The sequence below is a fragment of the Eptesicus fuscus genome, chromosome 3 (genome assembly GCF_027574615.1).
Source record: "Eptesicus fuscus isolate TK198812 chromosome 3, DD_ASM_mEF_20220401, whole genome shotgun sequence".
Classification (NCBI taxonomy): Eukaryota; Metazoa; Chordata; class Mammalia; order Chiroptera; family Vespertilionidae; genus Eptesicus; species Eptesicus fuscus.
Window position 1 is genome coordinate 67,448,961 of NC_072475.1, and position 22,551 is coordinate 67,471,511.

Genomic DNA, 22,551 nt, shown 5'->3' on the forward strand with positions numbered 1-22,551 from the left:
TGGTGGCGGGGAGGAGGTGTTCTTTCTTTCTCCTTTATGAAGATGAATCACTTCTTTGGATGAAAAGGGAACCTAGAAAGAAGGAGGAATTTATTCCTATTTTCAGTGGAAAACTTTGCAAACCCCTCAGAGTCTGAAAGGCTATTCAATCCTGCCTTGCACTTGTTTCTTTTGGGGATACATGGAAAGCATCATAAAACAGGAATAATAATACCTTCCTCCATTCCACCTCTCAGAGTTATTAGGAGGCTCAAAGGAGGCCATCTACAAAAACCCCCTCTATGAACCCCTAAGCACTAGATCAGCACAAGTTATTCTTATCTGGAGGGAAGAGCGTGGCCGTTCACCCATTCACACACCTGCTTCGTGCCTTCGCCCCCAGCCGGTTACCCAGCACTTTTCCCCACTGCGCACTTTCTGGCCAGCCGGAGGGATGCATATTGGCTGAATGAGCTGTTTCAGGGTCTCAGGCCAGGCGACACTGAGCTGTAGCAAGGCAATATCATAGTCGAAGGTCTGGCTGTTATAGTACTCGTGGACCACAATTCTTCTTACTGGGGAGACAAACTTGGCATTCCCCTGCACATACATCCCCAGGTGAGCAGTCCATGGCGTGGGGTCTGATAGCCTGGTAGAAAAGGAACCAGGCACGAAGTCAGTGGCTTAATGAACCAGACATGGTGAAACAAGTATTCCACAGAGAGATGAGCAAAGGGAGGTCTGACGTTCATTCTCTGTCAGTCGCTGGCTCTCTGTCCACAGACATGGCAAGAAGCACAACTTCTCTGAGACTCTCTGGTCTCTATATTCAAACCAGAGATAGAGTAAGGTGCAGTGAGGGTGGTGAATGATAGCTATGTACCAGAAAATTCCTCCAGCGACATCCTAAGGAAATGTTGGAAATTTTCTTGCCACTGGTATTTCATAATCCACACACAGGTAAGAACATTAGTGACTAGAATGAATGTTATATTCTTCCTAATGATACTAACAATAGTCTTTGATGGAGGCAGCCAGGGCCAGTAAGACAGTGGTCTGGGAATCCTTTTGCCAAATTCCAATGATATAAATAACAAGATAGATTAGAACTCAAAGTGCTATAAGCAGGGATTTGATGAAATTATTGTTTGCAAACTACTGGAAGCTTTAAAGATCACTGCTCTAACTGCTCAGGCATGACCATTCCTAGGGGCCCCACTCCCTCTTGGTCCTTCCAGAACTCTAATTCTAATCCCCGAGGCCTCCCACAAAATCAAGAAGGGTCTTGTTGTCTCTATGCGAGGTTTTCATCTCCACCAGTGCAGTGGGCTTACTCTGGTGGGGTGAAGAGAATGTGGAAGCTTTAGAAGAAAAAATAAGGACAGAACTCAAAGAGTGTGGCCCCTAATTTGCTTAGCTGACATCTCATCGTTGGTACTGGGGACTTAGAAGGGTATTAAGGCTAACATATAACTTGGAGCAGTTTCATAGCATTAAAGACTAATGGTCACATAAAAGCCATTTTAGTCATTAACAAGAATCCTGTAATTTCTGGGAGAAGCAAACACTCTAATTGTATAACTTTGTTGAAATATTCCATCCACTTAAAATTTTTTGAATAAGAAGGTAATAATATTTTTGTATCTAAGATCCAGTAGGTTCCAAATAAGGTTACATTTTAAGTGAAGTTATTTTCTAAGCTTTTCTTTTGTTAGGGGCAAAAATAGAATATTGGGGACTAGCTATAGTTATAAGAAATATTAATCATGTTCTGTTAACCTTGTGATTGTCTTGTTCTGATTAAAGAAAGGACATTTTAACCCGGCTGGGAGTTGTATGCTCCTGCTACTCCAGTCAACCTTGGACCTGGCAGCCAACCCTGGAATGCGGTCCATTCTCATTCAAGAACAGCCTATTATCATGGAAAGATTAACAACAAGTTGCCCAAACAATGGAGTCCTGCCCCAGCAAGCATTGCCTCCTTCCCATGCCTGTAATCCCTACTTCCCCATGTAAATTTTGTCCTACCCTATATAAGCAGCTGGTTTGGGGGGGAGGGGGGGCGCTGCAGAGCAGATTTTTGTGGATGACCTGCTGCTCTCCCATACTGCCGTTGTTATTGGAATAAACGCTCGTATACCACTCAACCCTGTCTCTGGCTTGAAAGTCCTATCCTAGTTCTTCAGTTTAGTGAAATCCTATTCATTCTTGATGTTCACTTGTGTTGTTCTTTTTTCTAAGTATCAATAATTCCTAGAAGAAATGTTTGGCACACAATTGGTGTAAAAAAAAAAAAACACACAAAAAAAAAACCCACAAAGTACCAATTATGAGTGAACACCACCAACAGGAAGCTCCCACAACATCAAGGCACATGCATCGTCTGTAGTCTGAATGTGCCACTTTACAGTACAGATTGAGATGCCCTACCTGTTTCCATGGAAACAGTGGGCTGCAGAGAGAAGCCACTCCCTGGAGATGACCGAGGCTCCACAGTAGGCAGATCCAATGAAATGGAGGCTCACTTGCCAGGGCCACCCCCCTTCCAGGGTGTCGGTGCCCCCGATGATGCGGTGGAGGGTGGAGGAACTCCCACTGCAGCCTTTGGGAAAGGAAGGGTCATGTGATTTAAAGGCAGACTTGGAAACAAATTGGAATGAAGTCCGGTTTAGTGCAGAGTTTGTGACTGATTAACCAGGTAAGCAATTGAAATCTGCTTATCTAGATAGGAGGCAATATGTGGGTCTTTCTGAAACCAGCACCAACAAACCACTCCCTCCCTCCTGAAAGCAGACTGGCACAGTCTTGTACAATAATGTGAGGTGTGTGTGTGGGCGGGGGGGGGGGGGCTGTTTGTAGCAGCTGCACTGATAGGAACAGCTGCTGTGGGGCTTAGGTTGTTAGTAAAAAGGAAAAGATTTCGTTCCAAATGCAACAGAATTGAGACTGTCTTTGAAGTTGTGCTGATTTGAGAAAAGCATTTGGGAAACAATTTGAAAGTCCAAGACTAATGAAAACCTAATAAGAAAAACTGGTTATCAGAGCAATTCTTTTCCAGTGTAAACAGTATTGATAAGGTCATAGAGTTAACATGTTGCCACATAGCCAATAGAGGCCACACAAGTAACAATACCATATGGCAGGTTAGTTTTCAAACCATAGGTAAAGCAAGAACCAGCGCTTAAAATTGATCTAATGTAAAGCATAATTAGCAAAGTCATCCACTGTGTGCCAGTATGCACTTCTTTCTCATAAGTTTTTTAAGAACTTGTCCCTTGATTAGAGTTATTAGAAAGTGAAGTTCTCCTTATAAACATCTGGTACATTAGTGCTTGTTATCAAGAAAGAAGATGGAATCTATTCTAGTGTTTTTAAAACTGAGGAATTATTTCATATTCAGTTTACCAATATTCTTCTCTGGGCCCGAGGCAACCTCTGCCCGGGGAATTACATCAAGAAGGGGATGAAATGAAAAACTGAAGAGGAAACCTGAAGTCTAGCTACTCACTGCAGCCTTCTTCATCGCTTCCATCTGGACAATCCACAGTCCCATCACACTTTGCATTTTGTTTCCTAAAGCAGATATCATTGCCACACTTAAAAGTTCTGTTGTTGCATGGAATGCCTAAAAATGAACAAAAGAAGACAGGGTTTTGTTTGTTTTTTTGTAGCCAAAAACAGATCTGAGTAAATGACACTGAACTCCGAAAACGATGGCTTAAGCACAGGTTGGGTATTTGCTGCTCTGGGAAACACAGCAGAGGGAAATGAAGCAAGGTCCCTCGTTAACCTGCCCCTTCACCTCAGCAGAGCCATTGGAAGGCAGGCAGGTGGCCGGCACACCTGCTGAGAATCAATCCAAGGGCCTCACCTTTCTTCCACGGCAGAAGAGCTGCAAAGCAGGTGGCCGTATCATTGACTTTAGGTCATGACCTCTCTGCTATTATCTTGTTCTCCAAGAAAATGTTGGAGCAAAAATCATCACCATACTCAGTCTTTTTATACCATTAGGGCAGTGGGGGTGGGGGAGAGAATGGACAGACTGTGAATTACAGCACATTTGTTCACAGCGTGTGTGTCTCTGCAGGGGCATGGTTTCTAGCAAGTTCCCTGTATCGGGTCCTCAGTGTCCTTCAGTCTGGAGCAGCATTAAAAGCAAGTAAGGAATGAAAATCTTCCAGTATTCACACATAACACTCCACCCCAGTTAGTGACCAGCAATCCCATTCTGTCTGAGACTGAGAGGATTCCCGGGACATGAGATTTTCAGTATGAAAACTGAGAAAGTCCTGGGAAAAGAGATAAATTGATAAGTAGATTGTCCTAATCCAACAGAGGTGTTTAGATTCTGATTTAAAAGAATTTTATAGCCCTGGCTGGGTTTCTCAGTGATTAGAGCATGGGCCTGGGGACTGAAGGGTCCCAGGTTTGAGTCCTGGTCAAGGGCATGTACCTCGGTTGCAGGCTCAATCCCTGGCCCTGGTTGGGGTGCATAGGGGAGGCAACCAGTCAATATATCTCTCTCACATTGATTTCTCTCTCTCCCCACCTCTATTTCACTCTCTAAAAATCAATGGAAAAATACCCTTGGGTGAGGATTACAATATATATGTGCATTTCATAGGGAGAAGAGCAGAGTGCCAGAACCCTTACTCTGAGTGCAGTTCTGCTCGTCCTGGCCGTCCTCACAGTCCCTGAAGCCATCGCAGACCAGAGGGCCCGGCTGCCTGAAGGAGCTGGAGTTGCAGGCAGGTTTAAGAGTCACTAGAATGAGAACAGACAGAACAATCCTGAGCCTGGGACATCAGCTGGACTCTCTGATGGTGAGCAGTGCCCCTCTACAGGCAGGTGCAAAGGATTAAGATGACTTAAATACAATGAAAAGTGTGTTTTCCTCAAAATAGACATATTCAGGGAGAAAAGCAAATGTTTAAACTTTGGTGTAATTCCTAGCACTTTGAGTTTGTCAGATCTGATTTTTTGCTTTTGTGTAAATGTGTTGAACTCTGGTGGATTGTTTATTTAATTACAATTAAATGCATCATAAGATTTTTATTTTAAGAAAAAAAAAGCATAAGGTATTATTTAAATTGAACTTATCTGCCTTCCTAAACAAAGTGGGAGGGTCCTGAGATTGGGGATTTTGTCTTATTCTTCTCTGTAACTCAAGCCTCTGTCCAAATAGTAGGTGCGCATCAAAGGCTTGTTGAATGAGCCCTGACCGGGGGCTCAGTTGGTTGGAGTGTTGCTCTTACACCTAAAGGTTGTGGGTGTGATTCCTAGTCAGGACACACACCCAGTTTGCAGGTTTGATTCCATCGGGGCACATTTGGGAGGCAACCAATCAATGTTTCTCTCTCATATCCATGTTTTTTTTTTCTCTCTCTAAAATTAATAGAAACATATCCTCAGGTGAGGAATTAAAAAGAAAAGGTTTGCTGAATGAATTACGAATGTGAAATCTTAGAGGACAACAGACTTGTAGTCTGTATGTAAGGAAAACTCTCTTTAAAATTAGTTTATCTTGGGAGATCCATATCCTGAATTAGAAAACACCAGTGTAAATTGATCACAATCTTTTGGAGTATTTTCAAAAATTGCTCTTATACAAGTGACAGGCACAGTGTATTAGCAGGCATTCTTAGGCGGTATGATTTCTTGGACATTTCTGGTTCTGTGCAAGTTATCATTTTTGTTATCTGATTCTATTTTTTTCAGAGGTACCTCTTGTGAGGGGCAGGAGAGGACACTGCTGCTCTAACGCAGTTCCTTAAGTCTCCAAGAGTAGCTAGTTGACTCCTAGGAAATAGCTCTCAAAATGGCATGATAGAAACAATGATCACACACACACAAAAAAAGTCCTGATTCTAAAGTAACAATAATTACTTTGTTTTGAGCAAGGAATAATAATAATTAAAAACAAAAGCAATCTCAATTGCTATAATGATCAGTTTTCTTAGTAAATAGAAGACCTCATACATTCAAAAGGTCAATGCACTATAAGTTTAAAAAGTTTTATTCTGGCGCTAACGGTTTGGCTCAGTGAATAGAGTGTCAGCCTGTGAACTGAAGGGTCCCGGGTTGGATTCTGGTCAAGGGCATGTACCTTGGTTGTTGGCACATCCCCAGTGGGGGGTGTGCAGGAGGCAGCTGATCCATGTTTCTAACTCTCTATCCCTCTCCCTTCCTCTCTGTAAAAAATCAACAAAATATAGATTTTTTAAAAGTTTTTTTCTGTTTTGTCAATTAAAAAAAAGGAGTTTAGAGTCAAAGGTTTGGTTTTTTTTTTTATGAATACAATTTACCACAATTAGTTATATTAACTACAATATTTCTCCAAGAATATAAATAAGATTCAATAGCTTCACCATCGCAATTATTTGAATTAAACTCTGGATCCTCAGGAGAAAGTGTTACTAATAGTATCATATGATCTGATGAATTTTCATCCCCATATTGCTCCCTGAAACTGAAGACAGATTCAGAAATGACGTGCAAAGAGTAATGGAAAACCACCGGATATTCTCTGCCCAAAATAGGAATATCCAATACCCCATCCTTTAGTTATCACCAATGTAATACTGATGCAAATTATATTAGTAAAAAAGAATAACAGTTCTTTCATTCACAACTCCTGTGCTCCATACTTCACTGCAGATTCTCTCTAGCTGAAAGAACTGTGCTTTAATATAGGATTGTTCCATATTTAATTTTTTGAGGAAACTGCATACTATTTTCCATAATGGCTGCAATATGGAACTACCATTTGGCCCAATGATCCCACTTCTAGTAATATATCCCAAGAAACCCGAAACACCAATCAGAAAGAATATATATACACCGCTATGTTCATAGTAGCATGATTTACAACAGCTAAGATCTGGAAACAGCCCAAGTGCCCATCAGTAGGTGAGTGGATAAAAAAGCTGTGGTACATTTACACCATGGAATACTATGCAGCAGTAAAAAGGAAGGATCTCTTACCCTTTGAGACAGCATGGAGGGACCTGGAGAGTATTATGCTAAGCTAAATAAGTCAGTCAGAGAAAGATAAGTATTTCTCTGTAAGACAAAGAATTACATGATCTCACTCATATGTGGAATCTAATGAACAACAACAACAACAAAAAACGGATGAACAAAATAGATCCAGAGACATAGAGCATGGAAGAATCTCAGAGGGAAGGTGGGGGTGTGTGGGTGGGTGAGAAGAGATCAACCAAAGAACTTGTATGCATATATGCATAACCCATGGTCACAGACAATAGTGTGATGCAGGCCTGGGGTGGGGGGCAGGGGTAGGCTAGAAGGGGTCAATGGGGGGGGGAGGGTACATCTGTATTACTTTCAACAATAAAGATAAATTAAAAAAAAATTTAAATAGGATTGTTTTAATAAATAAATAAATAACATGGAATTGTTATATTTAAGATTGTGGTTGACTAAATTATTAGCCACAGATCACCACTTTCTGTGGTATGTTATGCACCCCTACCCTTGCCATGACCCCACACTGTGCAGAATAAATCTCCCTGTCCCTTGACTATGGCCATAGCTACCTGACTTGCTTTAACGGATAGAATATGACACAAGGGATGGTGTGCCAATTCCAAGCCCACAATTTAAGAGGGGCCATGTGATTTTGCTGACCCCTTCTTTGCTTCTGTCACTGCCCTGGCTAGCACCCTAGATCAATGAGGAAAAGAGCCATGATGAGTAAACCTGACCCCAGCCTGCAAAGAACCAAACTCAGGAGGACCCAGTGCTTGAAGCAGAGCCACCCAATGAGCCCAGCCTAGATCAGTCACATCCCAGACAACCAGAATGAGTGACTGTTGTAAATCCCTGAGTTTGGGGGTTGTTTGTTATGCAGCAATAGGTAGCAGTTGCACAGACCCAGGATATGGCCCTGACAAGTTGTTTATTCATAAGAAAGTCATAATAGAAGTTTGATTACCCACCACAGAAAAGTTCATCACTTTCATCAAAGCAGTCATTAACTCCATCACACCGCTGGGCCTGAGGGACACACAGGCCAGAGGAGCATCTAAAAGATCCAACAGGACAGGCTGCAGAAAATTTAAAAAATAGAAAATATTGTGAGGGTCCCTAGAAGTCACTGGAGCACATTAATAGCGAAATATGAAGTGATAAGAGATTAAGGAGTTGACAATGTAATAGTAGTAATTACATAAGTTCTTCATCAAATCTAAGTTATAGGTGATAATAGAAAAACAAAAAAAGCAGAATTTAGGAGAGCAAAGAAAGCAAATAAATTCACCAAAACAGAGTCAACGTTGCAGCCAGGTCACATGTACAGTCAAACTTCTACTGCCTCCATTCTTGCCTAAGCTCTCTGGCAAGACTCAAAGGTTGAAGTGAAAGCTGCAGAGTACCTGAGAGAGCCCAGCATTCTTAGTGTGCAGTTTTAGACACCCCAGGGAGATATGAATGGACTCTGGGGTCTGAATCCTCTATGATCAGATGCATTCTTCTGAGGAGTCTTTAGTTATATTTTCAATTAATCTCTGTCTCAGAATATATGAGTAACCACAGATCTTAGGAAGTTGGACCTAGAGTAATTAGTGACTGGCCTCGAAACTCAGGACTCCTGCCTCCTCCCCAGTCCATAATTTTTTTCACTTCAATCAGACTGCAAGTTAAAGATTCCATTCCTGGTCTTGATTCGTGAATCCTGGCTTATAGCTACATATGATAGAAACTAGAGCCCCGGTGCACAAATTTGTGCACGAGTGAGGTCCCTTGGCCTGGCCTGCGGGATCAGGCCAAAACCCGCTCTTTGACATCCCCTGAGGGGTCCTGGATTGCAAGAGGGTACAGGCCAGACCGAGGGACCCCACCAGTGCATGATCAGGACCGGGGAGGGACGCAGGAGGTTGGCCAGCCAGGGAGGGACCATGAGAGGGCTCCAGGGCATGTCCGACCTGTCTCACTCAGTCCCAATCAGCTGGATCCCAGCAGCAAGCTAACCTATCAGTCAGAGTGTCTGCCCCCTGGTGGTCAGTGCACATCATAGCAAGCAGTTGAGCAGCCTTAGCATGTCATTAGCATATTACACTTTGATTGGTTGAATGGATGACTAGGAGACTGGACACTTAGCATATTAGGCTTTTATTATATAGGATAATAAATCCTTCCTCCCTTGCTATGGTATGAATATTTGTGCACCCTCCCAAAATTCATACGTTAAAATACTAATGCCCAATATGATGGTATTAGGAGGTGGTGCCCTTGGAGGTGATTAGGTCATGAGGGCAAGAATGGGATTAGTGCTCTTATAAATGAGGCCCCACAGAGTTCTCTAACCCTTTCCACCATGAGAGGATACAAGGAGAAATCTGTGATGCAGAAAAGGACCCTCGCTTAACCAGACTAACACCTTCATCTTAGACTTCCAGTCCCAAGAACTGTGAGAAATAAATTTCTGTTCCTTACAAGCTGCCTGGTCTGCAGTATTTTGTTACAGCAGCCTGAATAGACTAAGACACTCTCTGTGCAGAGGAGTTGGGGAGAGTATATGGTCAGAACCCCACTATCTCAATGGCGCACAGTGGAGAGGATGAGTTCCTGGAAAAGAAGATGGCTTACTATGTACCTGCTTCCTTGCTGAAAATGCTAATATTCCCATATTTAGAAGTGGACTATTCTAAATCCAGAAATAAGGCATTAACAACAACAACAACAACAACAAAAAGACATGCTCTATAGGAGCCTTCTCTCACGTCTCATCCTCAGGGAGTCCTAAGTGGTTAACCCTGCCTTTCCCTCTTTTAACACGTTAAGAATTTCCTGAGAAAGTCAGTATCTACTCCCTCCAGCTCTAACGACTTTCCTCAAACATTGCTTTGTCTATTGACCGCTTCCTGGTCACTGTTCCAGCGGTTCTTTGAAGCTTGACATTCTGAGCACTGGTAGCTGAGCGCTCCTTGACCAACCAGCTCTCCCTGTAGATGAGGCCAAACAGAATCACAACTGTTGTTCTCCAACCCACCAAATGTTGGTGTACACATCGTATTTACAAAGAATTTTGGCTACCAAAGGCAAATAAAGAAATGGGCTTCGACTATACTTTAGGAGTAATGTGAGATGTTATTTTACAAATATTTTTATAAATCAATAATAAACAATTGTATTATTTGTTCATAAATTAAACTATAGCAGTCCTAAATATGTAATTTTGTGTATTATGTATTATATAGTTTACATTATATATCTTTGTTAAATACATATATTTATTTATGTCGTATTTATTATAAAAATAAAAATGTAATAGAAAACAGCAGAAATAAAGCAGTTTTCATTCCTTTAAATTCTCCAAGTTTAGAGTTATTAAGTATTAGCCTCCTTTTTTACCAATTTCTTAAGGTTTTCTAAGGAGCCGATCCCAGGCTTACGTTGACTGATGTTGTAACTGCCATATTCCACCAGAAGTGGCTTGTCCGAGAGCCTGGAACTGCACTGAAGCTGAATGTGAACAAGGGGGCTGGGCACTCGGAAAATGGTCTGGTGATCCATGTAGGAGCCACAGTACCTGAGGAGACAAGAATGGAAGACACAGGGTCTGAGGTCTTTCGATTGCATTCCTATTGACCATGAATTCATTCATGCTTTAGTCACTTGGGCTTCATTAGCATTTCTTTTCTTTTTTTAATAAGCATTTCTTAGGGCGGAGCTGATAATTATCTTTTCTAAGCTAAGTGTCTGCGATTGAGTAACGTCTGCTCCCTAGATGTTCTCCTCTGCTAAATAAAACAAGAGCAGGACTATTGCCTGTCTGTTACCTCGCCCCTTGCTTTCCTCGCCAACACTCAGAAGAAATATGGGTTTCATTCTCCTGGTCCCCACTCATTTTGTTGTGTAAATCACTGCGAAATATTGCCTGCTTCTGTCTACAAACCTCTCAATAGAGCAGAGTGGAATATATGAGCTCAGATTGAAAATATACAAAGAACCCCAGCAACACTTAAAGCAAAAGAGAACAATATTGTTTCAAACTAAATTGAAATCAGATGCACACTTCAGAGCTTGTCCCTGGCAAAATTTCAAAGGAGTAATGTCTATCTACAATATTTGTCTATCTCAATTTTTCTTACTTGTCATCACCTAATAGACCATGTCCTTCCCGTTAGTGATTCCTATTACACGAGCACTGTGGTTAGTGAAACATGAAGTCTTATTACACAGGGGCCCATGATAAGTTAGGCCTCTGCCCTGTGTAGGTAAGGCTCTTCCCAGGGCGAAACCTGCAGGGTCTCAAAAGGAAACAGAAGACACGAGGCTTGAGGGGGAATATCCTCCACCAGAATCTGTGGCTGTCAATCACTCCAGGTCCCCAAAGCACTCGGGAAGCATGTAAGTTCCAGGATCAGACACAGGTATTTAGTGGGAGGGGCAGGGAGTTAACCTATGATTTCAACATTTGAAGGAGGAAAGCATTCATGTGCATTTCAGAAAGAAACTTTTGCAATTGGCTGACATTCAGGACTTGATGGACTAACAAACCAGCTCCTGTGATAAGAGGAAGAGATAAGGGCTGCCGGTGGCCACCTGGCCAAGTGGAAGCCAGTGTCCGAGAAGCATCTGAAAGCCAAGTGAAGCTTTTGAGGCCAGAGGCTATTCTCGTTGATCATCTTGGGATTAGAGTACAAACTTATACGTGGAATCTAAAGAACAAAATAAATGAACAACCTAAATAGAAATAGATTCATAGATACAGACAATAGATTGATGGTTATCAGAGAGGAAGGGTGGAGGTTGGGGGACTAGGTGAAAAAGTTGAAGGAATTAAGAAGTACAAATTGATAGTTACAAAATAATCGAAAGGATGGAAAGTACAGCATAGGGAATATAGTCAGTAATATTGTAATAACCCTGTGTGCTGCCAGGTGGGTACTTGAAATATCAGGGGGAACACTTGGTAAAATATATGATTGTCCAACCACTATGGTGTACACCTGAAACTAATACAGCATAATATTGAATGTTAACTGTAATTTAAGAATTAAATTTTTTAAAAAGAATACAAACTGTGTTCTGAATACATGATGATTGTTATCCGTGTCTTATAGTGATTTTATACATGTTCTCTATTAACATATACTAGGCTTATCTTGCAAAGATGAGCCTCACTCAAATACTCAGAAGTCAGGAGGAAAAGTATCTTTGAATCCATGCTTGGGGTGAAGTTTAGAGAGGAACAGTCAGTAATGGGTCATGTCAGTGGCTAATGAAAGAAAAGTTTTTTTAAAAAATAAAAGATTGGAGCAACTCAGCAAAACTGAGTTTACATATACAGGCATATAATGGGTATGAAAACTGAGACGTAAGGAGGTGAAGTAATGCTTTCAAGATCATATGGCAAGCAAGTAGAAGCAGGATTTGGACACAACTCTGCCTGATATTAAACCCTGGCACTTTTAGCACACCAACAGCCTTCCCCTCAGGAACTTTGCTTTTTGTAGGAAGGCCTTCCATTTCCCCAGGGTTCATCTCCTGCATTCAAGCTGCCCTGAGCATACACACCCTTTCCCATGCTCTCTCAACTCAACATCTGTAGGCTTTCTGGTGTCAGAATTACCTTTTCCTCCTTCCCATGACAAATCCAACACCCCTAGGCTACCCTCAGCGAGCCATCAGAAATTGGTTTAATTAGAGCCTTTCCTTTTGAGATGAAAAGCACTGATAATGGGAAGAGCTGGCATTTTGAATCCCAGGGTTCAGCTGCATCAAGATAATCTGGTAGGATCTTAGCCAGCCCACAGCACAAAGTGAAGAGCTGGCCCTTCAGGGAAAGTATTTAGGGCAGAAGGCTTTCCTAGTAATGTTTGGAAGGAGTCTCTCTTCATACTTTAACAGCAACATATTTGGGTTAGGCCAACCTTTCCTCTGGGTGAGGCCTTCCATTGGATTCCACACATATGGAAATTGGGGTGGTAGAAATTGCTACTTGGTTGGGGGAGTATCTCATTTTCAAAACGGCTCTATTTTAGGCATACAACTTTACAAGAAATATATAAGGGTTTGTTTTATAGACATCAATTAGAATACTAAAATGCAGTATCCTTAAAGCCTTGAGGCACATTCTGTAGTATTTGTCCATTCAATGTCATTTCAAACGCAATCTTATGAATCATAAAAATAGCTAATTTTTTTGGTGTGTAATATGCATTATTTCATTGAATGTTTACCCCAAAAAACACCTTATTAACTAGGAATTATTACCTCATTTTATAAACTGAAGGTCAAAGAGGTTAAATAACGTGTCCTAGTTAATGTAGCTACTAAAAGACAGGACTGGAATTTAAACCCAGGTCTTCTGCTTGTGATATAATAGACCCTCGATTCAAAGACACTCCCAAAGGAATACAAAGCACATCTTAATAATGGAGCCAAGAATGCTTTAAATCAGGTAGAACCTGTTCCAATGATGACAGGACCAATGACTATTTAGCAAGAAATCTAAGAGTCTCAAGAAGATGAAAATGGTTGTTCAGGAAAATCCTTATGAAAGGAAAGGTTTTGCCCTGGTTGTTGTGGCTCATTGGTTGGATGTCTTCCCATACACCCAACGATTTCTGGTTCAATTCCTGCTCAGGGCACATGCCTGCTTTGCTAGCTTGGTCCCCAGTAGGGGGTGTGCAGGAGGCAGCTGATCAATGTTCCACTCTCATGTCAGTGTTTCTCTTTCTCCCTCTCCCTTCCTCTCTCTAAAAATCAGTAAAAATAAATATATTTTTTTTTAAAAAGGGAAGGTTTCATTCATGGAGTAACGATGAACAAAGAACTAGCAAGGAAAATCCCTTAGGCTAACTTCAAAAGGATTCTTATCTCAAAGTAAACAGAGAAGCCATTCTGCTGCCAAGACAGGGCATCCTACAGTTTAAAATACAAGACCTATTATAACTTTAGGAGCAAATAAATAATAACAACAAGGAAAGGACAAACTAAGGATGAGAATGAGGACCTACTATGTTGGTTTGGGAAGCCCAGGCACCTAGATTTCTCTCAGCCTTTCTCTGATCAACCTCAACCCATGTCCCAGACTCAGGATGTAACCAGGCCAATTGGGCCTCTTGTACTGCACAGAATTGGCTAATGGTTTCTAACTTTTATACCACCAGGACTCATATTAATTATTTTTCTCCATGACTCCATAGTTTGAAAGACTTTATCTGCCAAACTATTTTTGTAAAGTGTAGTGTGCACATCCACAGCCCAGCAGCATAGAGCAAGGACTCGGGAGCCATAAAGCATGGATTTGAATCCTGTCTTAATCACTTATGAGCTGAGTGGCCTTGCGTAAGTATGAACTCCTGTATTCCTCAGTTTCCCTATCAGTAAATAGTAAAGTGTAAACTCTTTGGGGACAAGAAAACCAAGGCTTTGAACCTCTGAGCAGGGCTTTTCATCGGATTCTTCACACATGGAAACCACTTACATGTGCTCATTAATTTCCCACCATCCGTGGTCACAGCCTTTCACACTCTTCTTGGTTATTGAATAGTTATGGAATTTCAGTGCTAGGCCAAGAGTTGATACGGGAGTCTGTGAAAAACAAGCATAGGTAAAACACACACACACACACACCACAACACACACACACAAAAAAAAAAAAAAACATTATTCAATTAAAGGGCATATTTCAGGCTAAGATTTTCTTACTCAGAACCCATTTCCTCGGCTTGCTGTTTTAAGGGCATTTTATTCTTTGTGACCTGTGACCTGTGGTGGGGTAGACCACTAACTCTGAGCAAACTCAGATGAGGAAGAGAACATGATGGAGAGGAAAGTGGGCAGCCGGTGCTCAGGGAGCCGCTATTAGGTCCCAGCTTGAGTGAGCTAAGTGACATTAGATCATGTGTAGGTTTCAGTTTCCTCCTACTAAAGGAGCTTATCTTGAAAACACCCACTTATTAATGAGTGTAGACTTTGTCCTCTTTCACTGATAAAAATGACATAGTTTATGTAAAACACTATTCAGGCTCTTTAGATAAAGGAGAAGTGAGTCAGCATCCTCTTCACATGAAACCTGATTATTCCTAAAGGCAGTTACTGCGTCACCCCTAGATCTTCACAGAAGAGACTACACAAGAGAGGGAGCTGCCTGTATAGTACAAGTACATATGAGTGTGTATGCATGCACACACACACACACACACACACACACATACACACACAAAACTGACCTTTTATGGCATTTTGTGACATGCATACCATATACATTATGCCTGATATTCCACAATTTTAGTTTTAATTTTCATTTGAACCAAGAATTATTAGAGACTTCTTTCATTTGCAAGGAGTAGAATTTTGGTTTATCCATTTTCAGGTTCTCTAATTCTATCTTAATTAGATAAAAAATTATTTATTGCCTATACTTTTTAATTTATTAAGGATTGTTGTGATCAAATTTATGAATGCTCCAAGATCATTTTTAAAAGAAGGTAATTTCTCTCTCTCTCTGTGCACGTGTGTTTGTGTGTGTAATATCCTTATTATTTCTATGGTATAATACCCTTCTTAATCTAATTTATTATCTCCCACTATCTGTTATGAACCAAGAGAAAGAAATTAACATCTCTTATTTAAGCATTGGTTCTTCCTCTTCATATGCCCTATAGGTTTTGATCCATAAGTATTAATGCTATGTCCTTTGGTGTATAAACAATTGTCATAATTATATCTTCACTGTGGACCGCCCTCTTTGTAATTATAGATTGCCTTCCTTTTCTCACTGAAGGTTGTTGGCCTGATATCATCATGGGCTGGCACTAAGGTTGTGTTCCATGCTTTCTTTCTGTTTACATTTGCCTAGTATAATATTGCTCATCATTTATTTTCAGCTTTATTAAATCACTTTTTATTCATTTTGTCTTTTGAAACAACATATTGTACAATTAAGTTAGTAGTAATTCTTTGTGATTCAATCCTAGTCGCTATCTTTTTTTTGTTGTATTTAGATATATTGACATAAACATTATATGAGTTTCAGGTGTACAACAGAATGATTTGACATTTGCTTATATTGCAAATGCTGACCACAGTAAGTCTAGTCAAAAATCCATCACCATACAGTTAAAATTATTTTATTCTATTAAGAACTTTTAAGGTCTATTCTCTTAGCAACTTGCAAATATACAATACAGTATAGTTAACTATATTATTTTTACCTATACTCATGCTATACATTACATGCCTATGAGTTATTTATTTTATAACTGGAAGTTTGTGTATTTTGACCATCTCTACCCATTTTGCCGAACTCCCACCTCTAGCAACCACTGATCTCTTGTCTATATCTGTGAGTTCAGGTGTGGTTTTTTTTTAGATTCTGCACATAAGTAAGATCATAAGATATTTGTCCTTCTCTGTCTTTCCCTCTTCCTTTCCCATCCCCTCCTTTCATCTTCTCTTCCTCTCACTCTCTCCCCAACCTTCAGACTTGATAGTCATCTGAGGCTCTAAGATTCTGCAGCCCTGAGACCTTAAGACTCTGGCAGTGAGCAAGAGTCCAGCACCTTAATGTTTTAATTATTTTGTAAATGTTTGAGATAACAATAAAAATAATTTAAGGATGCATGCCATCAGGGCATTACCACTAAGTACAGATTTAGGTATGATAAAATTATACATTTTATAAATATTATTAAATTATAAATTTAATAAATATTAGTATAAAATATTTAACTGATTTGCATAAATAATATGCAGCCAGCATGCTCCTGCCTCAGGGCCTTTGCCTCAGCTGTTCCCTTTGCCTGTAACACTCTTTGCCTAGGTATACACGAGGTTAATTCCCGCATGCTTTCAGATTTGATTTCTGTGAAAATGTTCCCTTGTCAGTGAGGTTTACCCTGACAATCTCACTTAAGATAACTAATTCTTGACTTCCTCCCCTATCTAACAACCACTCTCTCAGCTACAGAGCCCCTTTCCATGCTTTAATGTTCTCCATAACACTGTACATCCATATAACATACTATATACGTATTTCAATTGCCCATTTGTTGCCTATTTTCCCTACTGTATGATAAACTCCATGACAGCAGAGTTTTTGTGAGTGTGTGTGTGTGTGTGTGTGTGTGTGTAGTTTTATAGATCCCAGTGTTTAGCATACTGTCTAAAATGTAGTTGGCATTTAGTAATGACATATTGAATGAATGCAAACTGTATATTGCTTGCTGCTTACATCTAATTGCTATGTCACACTATAATGATTTTATACATATACTAGAGGTCCAGTGCATGAAATTCATGTACTTGGGGGGGGGGTGAGGTCCCCTCAGCCCAGCCTGCACCCTCTCCAACCTGGGACTCCTCAGGGAATGTCTGACTGCCAGTCGGACATCCCTCTTACAATCCGGACCTCTGGCTCCTAACTGCTTACCTGCCTGCAGGCCTGATTGCCCCTAACTGCCCTCCCTGCCAACCTGGCTGCCACCAAATGCCCCCCCCCCACACTGGCCTGGTCACCCCTAACTGCCCCCTTCCCACTGGCCTGGTCATCCCTTACTGCCTGCCCCCCTGCCAGCTGGTTGCCCCCCTGCCAGCCTGGTCACCCCACTCAGCCTGCTGTTCAGTTGTTTGGTCATCCCTCACTAACCCTCCTGCCAGCCTTGTCGCCCCATGCAGCCTGTGTTCAGTCATCCATCTGGTTGTTTCAGTCGTGATGGCCCCTGGCTTTTTATATATTAGGATACTGAAAGACCAAAGATGACATCTTGCCCTATCTCCCTCCACATGAAACTACAGTTGGAGAAAGAAAAATAGTTTACAGACTAAGATTAAAAAAAAAAAAAAAAAAAAAAAGGCAGGAACACCCTGTCTAGCACCAATAGGAGATGTACATATTCTATAAATTTATATGGTTTGTTTATACAACTGAAATATATATTGCCTAATCCAATTTATTATTTATTTATTATTCCTATTATTATTCGGATGGTGAAGTAATTAAAAATTAACAATGAGCTCTGTCATAATAAAATAGTAAATTCTTTGATCCCAGAATAATGTCTTTGCATTTTTAATACAAATAGACAAAACAATAAATGGGAAAATAATCCCCAGGCTGCAAAGGGCAGTTAATTTGTAGGCAGAGGGTTGAGGTTGCAAAAACTTTCATGTTCTAGATAATATATTTCAAAAATGTTTACATGTTATAAAATTAACTAATACTTTTTTGTAATTAAATTTTATAATAGAGGTAATTTAATTCAAAGATAAATTGCTACTAAAAGTAGGATAACAATATTTTTTAAGATAGTGGTAAAACGAGGCTACCTGAAATTTCCAGGTACACTTGCATTTCGGAGGATAGTAGCTTGGGTAATATGGACTTGAAATTTTCCCTTCAAAGCCAGTGATTTCTTTGACCAACACTGTGTTTTCACACTCTGAAAAAAAAAAAATCCAGTAACACACAATGACTTGCAGTTGTGACATTATGGGAGAGACACTACATATATTTCTTTCACTATAAATGCTCAGTTTCTTAATCAATAAGCATGTATATATGAATTTAAACTAAATTTTAACAAAAGAAATAGTACACTACATAGGTATAGCTAAACTATTTGTTCAAATTCTATATTTGTTTCCAAATAATGTATTTTGGTTACACATTTACAGGATGCTATTACTTTCTAAAAAACACAGCTTAGCCTGGCCAGCATGGTTTAGTGGTTGAGCATCGACCTATGAACCAGGAGGTCATGGTTCGATTCCCAATCAGGCATGGTCCACGCACATGCTAGAGTTGCAGGCTCCATCCCCAGTGGGGAGCATGCAGGATGCATCCAATCAATGTCTCTCTCTCTCTCTCTCTCTCTCTCTCTCTCTCTCTCTCTCTCTCCCCCCTTTCTCTCTGAAATCAATAAAAATATACTTTAAAAACATACAGTTTCTATAAATTTTTAAAAGCTTCTGAACTTCTTTTGTTCAACTAAGTGCATCTTTGTTGTTGAAATATACCCAGTTTACATAACATGCTCTGTTTAAGACAATCTAAATGTTTATTCTTGCTGATATGGTAACCCTTCTGCTAGAATGTAAGCTTCTTAAGAGTATTGATTTACCTCTATTTTGTTTACTGCTATTTCCCTAACACCTACAGCCATTCCTGGCATATAAAGATGCTCAATAACTATTTGTTGAGTGAACAAAGTCCATTACAATGTTTCTGAGATAATCACATTTTTAAGCTTTGAAGTTAGAGATAATTTTCTACCCGATAATATCTCAAATATCTAGTCCAATAAATCCATTTTACATTTGGTTTTGTAATAATTTGAAGCAGAAAAACTACGAAAATAAGCCAGTGCCTCAAACTGTAGATGAAACTACAGCTATCACTATCTACATAAGCCAAATCCTCTTCCCTCCTCGCCCTTATCTCCCATTCTGATCCCTTTGGCTTTATTGATGCTCATAAAGAAGTTACCAAGGAGAAGAGGGGGGACATCTGTAATGCTTTGAACAATAAAGATAAATTATTTTTAAAAGTTACCAAGACATGACCTGCAAGATCCGATCAGTTGCCACACGTGTCACAAAGAGACTAGAGTTTATTTTTGTTTTGCTTTGCTTCATTACCCCAAGTCCAAAAGAGAAGAATGAGGGGGATCATTTTTGCTCACTGTTGCCTAGTAAAACCCATTAAATCCTCAAGGTTTTTGCTTCACAGGCACTTTCTAGAATGGCATTCACATGAATGACTATAAATGAGACATCACAAAGACGGACTAGTGTGCTAGTTACTTGCCTACCAGCTCCAAACTGACCCTTCTCTGTTCTGCAGTGCCAGGCTGGGACTCTGCAAACCATTTCCTTTCTTTACTACCTGGCTTCCTGATAGGCTCTGCCAATGGGGGTGCCAACTGGAAACTAGAAGGATGGAGGAGGAAGAATCAGATTTCCTGCCTGTTATTCCTGGGAGGGTCACCCCAAGGACACTTCTTCACCCCCACAGATAACACTTCGTTCCTGTACAGAGTTGAATCCTGTTAGTAGTTTCTCCACCGTCCACTTTATTGAATTTCCCCCAAAGATACCAGCCTCCACTGCCTGGCACCCTCTCCCCACCCCTCCTTAGAGGTCTGGGTTCCAGGGCCATGAGTATCTGCCTCTGAACTCAGAAACACCAGCACCAGCTGAGCAGCAAAGCTTCCTCAGAGTTTCATTTCACAAATCCCTCCTCCAAGCTCTATTCCTCCAGTTGCTTCTTATGTGTTGCTTTCTACATGATACAAAGAAAACTCAGTTTTCATTTTGCCTCTTGAGTTACCAGTTCTTTAAATTAAATTTTCTCTACTAGAATAACGGATATGCTATTTCTCTTCTGACTGGACCCTGAGTCAGGGTCCCTGACCTACACAACTAGTGCTATAATACAGCCTCAGGAGAGATCAGACAGGAGTATCATAACAATTATTTCTACAGGTGACTTTTTGGGGGGGCGGAAAGCTTACTTTGTTCTGGAATGACTTCGAAATATGCCCGGATTCCTGATAGCCTCCGTATCTGAGGAGATTTAAACGTCACCAACATGAGATTATTTGTAGAAACAAATGACATTAATGTTCTTGTGGGTTCACACATTCTGAAACCAGATAACAAAACAATTCATGAACAGCAGGTTATTGAGGAGTGGGCCTACATCCAACACTAGTTCCACACATTTTCTGGGCCAGCCACACAGTTCTTGTTCATCAAACTCCACCAGCCAGGTCCTCATCAACTAGTGGCTACAGGGCACCACACATGGAAAGGAGCTGATACAGGAACAGAAAACTGCCAAAGAATTCCCCTGGGTGGCCATCACTGGACCCTCCTTGGGGGCAAACAAGGTAGAAAGGGGTACTTAGTGGCTAACAAAACTGGGTTCCAAACTCAGGTCGATCACTCCACTGGATGAAAAACTCTGGGCAATCAAGTACCAAGTCTTCATAAATGCCACGTTCCCTACTACGAAGGGAAGTGATAATAATAGTATACTCCTCATAACATTTTGGTGAGGCTTAAATAAGAAATTAACTAAATATGTCTGGAAGGATGAAAAAAACTCAACAACTATGATTGAGGAGTGAGAGCCAGCGATAATTTTACCATTCACTGCATATCTCTATATACTGTATGGACTTTTGACATACACATGCGTCACAGAAATACAAATAAATAAATACATACAGAAAACACTGTTGCATAGATATGTTAATACTATTAAAAGTAAAATAATCCATGTACATTTTTAGCACAGTGAATCAGAAATAATAATTCTGACTAAAGGCCAACTGACATTAGGTTAACAAAATACTAAGCACTCATAAAGTAAAAAATTATTAGGACATATATAGGTGTAAATGAAACGCTTTATGCAAAAATACAACAGATATTTGTCCTGGGTAATGGGCTTGTGAAATAGTTGATATTGTTTTCTCTGACCTCACTTTCACAATGAACATTGTATTATTTTAAAATAAGGAACAACAGTTAATTGTTTTATTGATGTTATACAATCGTCACAGAATATTTATTCTCACACTTTATTGAAACAGTGTACTTCACTATGATTTCAATAAAAGTAAAATTTTTTTTTTTTTAATATATTTTATTGATTTTTTACAGAGAGGAAGGGAGAGGGATAGAGAGTTAGAAACATCGATGAGAGAGAAACATCGATCAGCTGCCTCCTGCACACCCCCTACTGGGGATGTGCCCGCAACCAAGGTACATGCCCTTGACCGGAATCGAACCTGGGACCTTTCAGTCCGCAGGCCGACGCTCTATCCACTGAGCCAAACCGGTTTCGGCAAAAGTAAATTTTTTAAAAAATCTGTTAGATTTCAGAAATATTGGCTGAAGGTCCTGCTGTACTGATTTCGACTCTCTTATACTACAAAAAAAAAAAACTCTCCTATATTACAAAAACAAAAACAAAAACCTTGTATCTGGTAGGCTAATACAGAGCATGGGTCAATCATTGACCTGAGTATGTGCAGAAGTGGCTCACAAAAAACCCAAGGGGAACCCAGATGCTACAAAAGGGAGACATTGTAAACACACACACACACACACACACACACACACAAAACACACCTTTTCACCCACAACCAGAGGGCCTGCCTGATACCTGTACAAGACGGTGCTCCGGATTGGCAAGAGGGAGTCGTAAATGGTCAGGGAGTCGGTGACGCAGTTGTCGGCTTCGATCTGGACGGACTCTATGGACAGGCGAATCAGGTAGCCCACGATGGCCACCAGCTTGAAGTGGCACATGAGCCTCCCGGAGGTTGCAGAGATCTCCAGAGGGTAGCGAAGAGACAGGTGATCTGCATACAAGTACTGAGAGCAGCCTTTGTCTGTGGAGACAGCGCTCTTGTTTTGTTTTAGGAATGACTTTTCTAGAAATCTTGTTAGAACAGTAAAGAGCAGAAGAGGTCACGTGGAGGCCATCTGCTGCCTCTGCCAGTCTGAAGGCCACTCCCCTCTCTCCTGATCACAGCACCTGGATTTCACTTTGAGACACTCTCCTCCTCAGGTCTATAAGGTTTG

At 40.6% G+C, this 22,551-nt stretch overlaps 1 protein-coding gene across 1 annotated transcript in view; it reads right to left on the bottom strand.

Moving 5' to 3' along the window:
• TMPRSS7 (transmembrane serine protease 7) overlaps positions 1 to 22,551 on the bottom strand; it is a 31,892-nt gene that overhangs the window by 3,581 nt on the left and 5,760 nt on the right. The window contains exons 5-14 of the mRNA XM_028153275.2: positions 22,130 to 22,358; positions 20,469 to 20,599; positions 18,283 to 18,395; positions 14,438 to 14,544; positions 10,395 to 10,531; positions 7,941 to 8,048; positions 4,633 to 4,743; positions 3,488 to 3,604; positions 2,410 to 2,581; positions 360 to 628 (exon numbers count right to left, since the gene is read on the bottom strand). Coding sequence (XP_028009076.2) covers positions 360 to 628; positions 2,410 to 2,581; positions 3,488 to 3,604; positions 4,633 to 4,743; positions 7,941 to 8,048; positions 10,395 to 10,531; positions 14,438 to 14,544; positions 18,283 to 18,395; positions 20,469 to 20,599; positions 22,130 to 22,358 — 1,494 coding nt within the window. The remainder of the gene's footprint in view (positions 1 to 359; positions 629 to 2,409; positions 2,582 to 3,487; positions 3,605 to 4,632; positions 4,744 to 7,940; positions 8,049 to 10,394; positions 10,532 to 14,437; positions 14,545 to 18,282; positions 18,396 to 20,468; positions 20,600 to 22,129; positions 22,359 to 22,551) is intronic.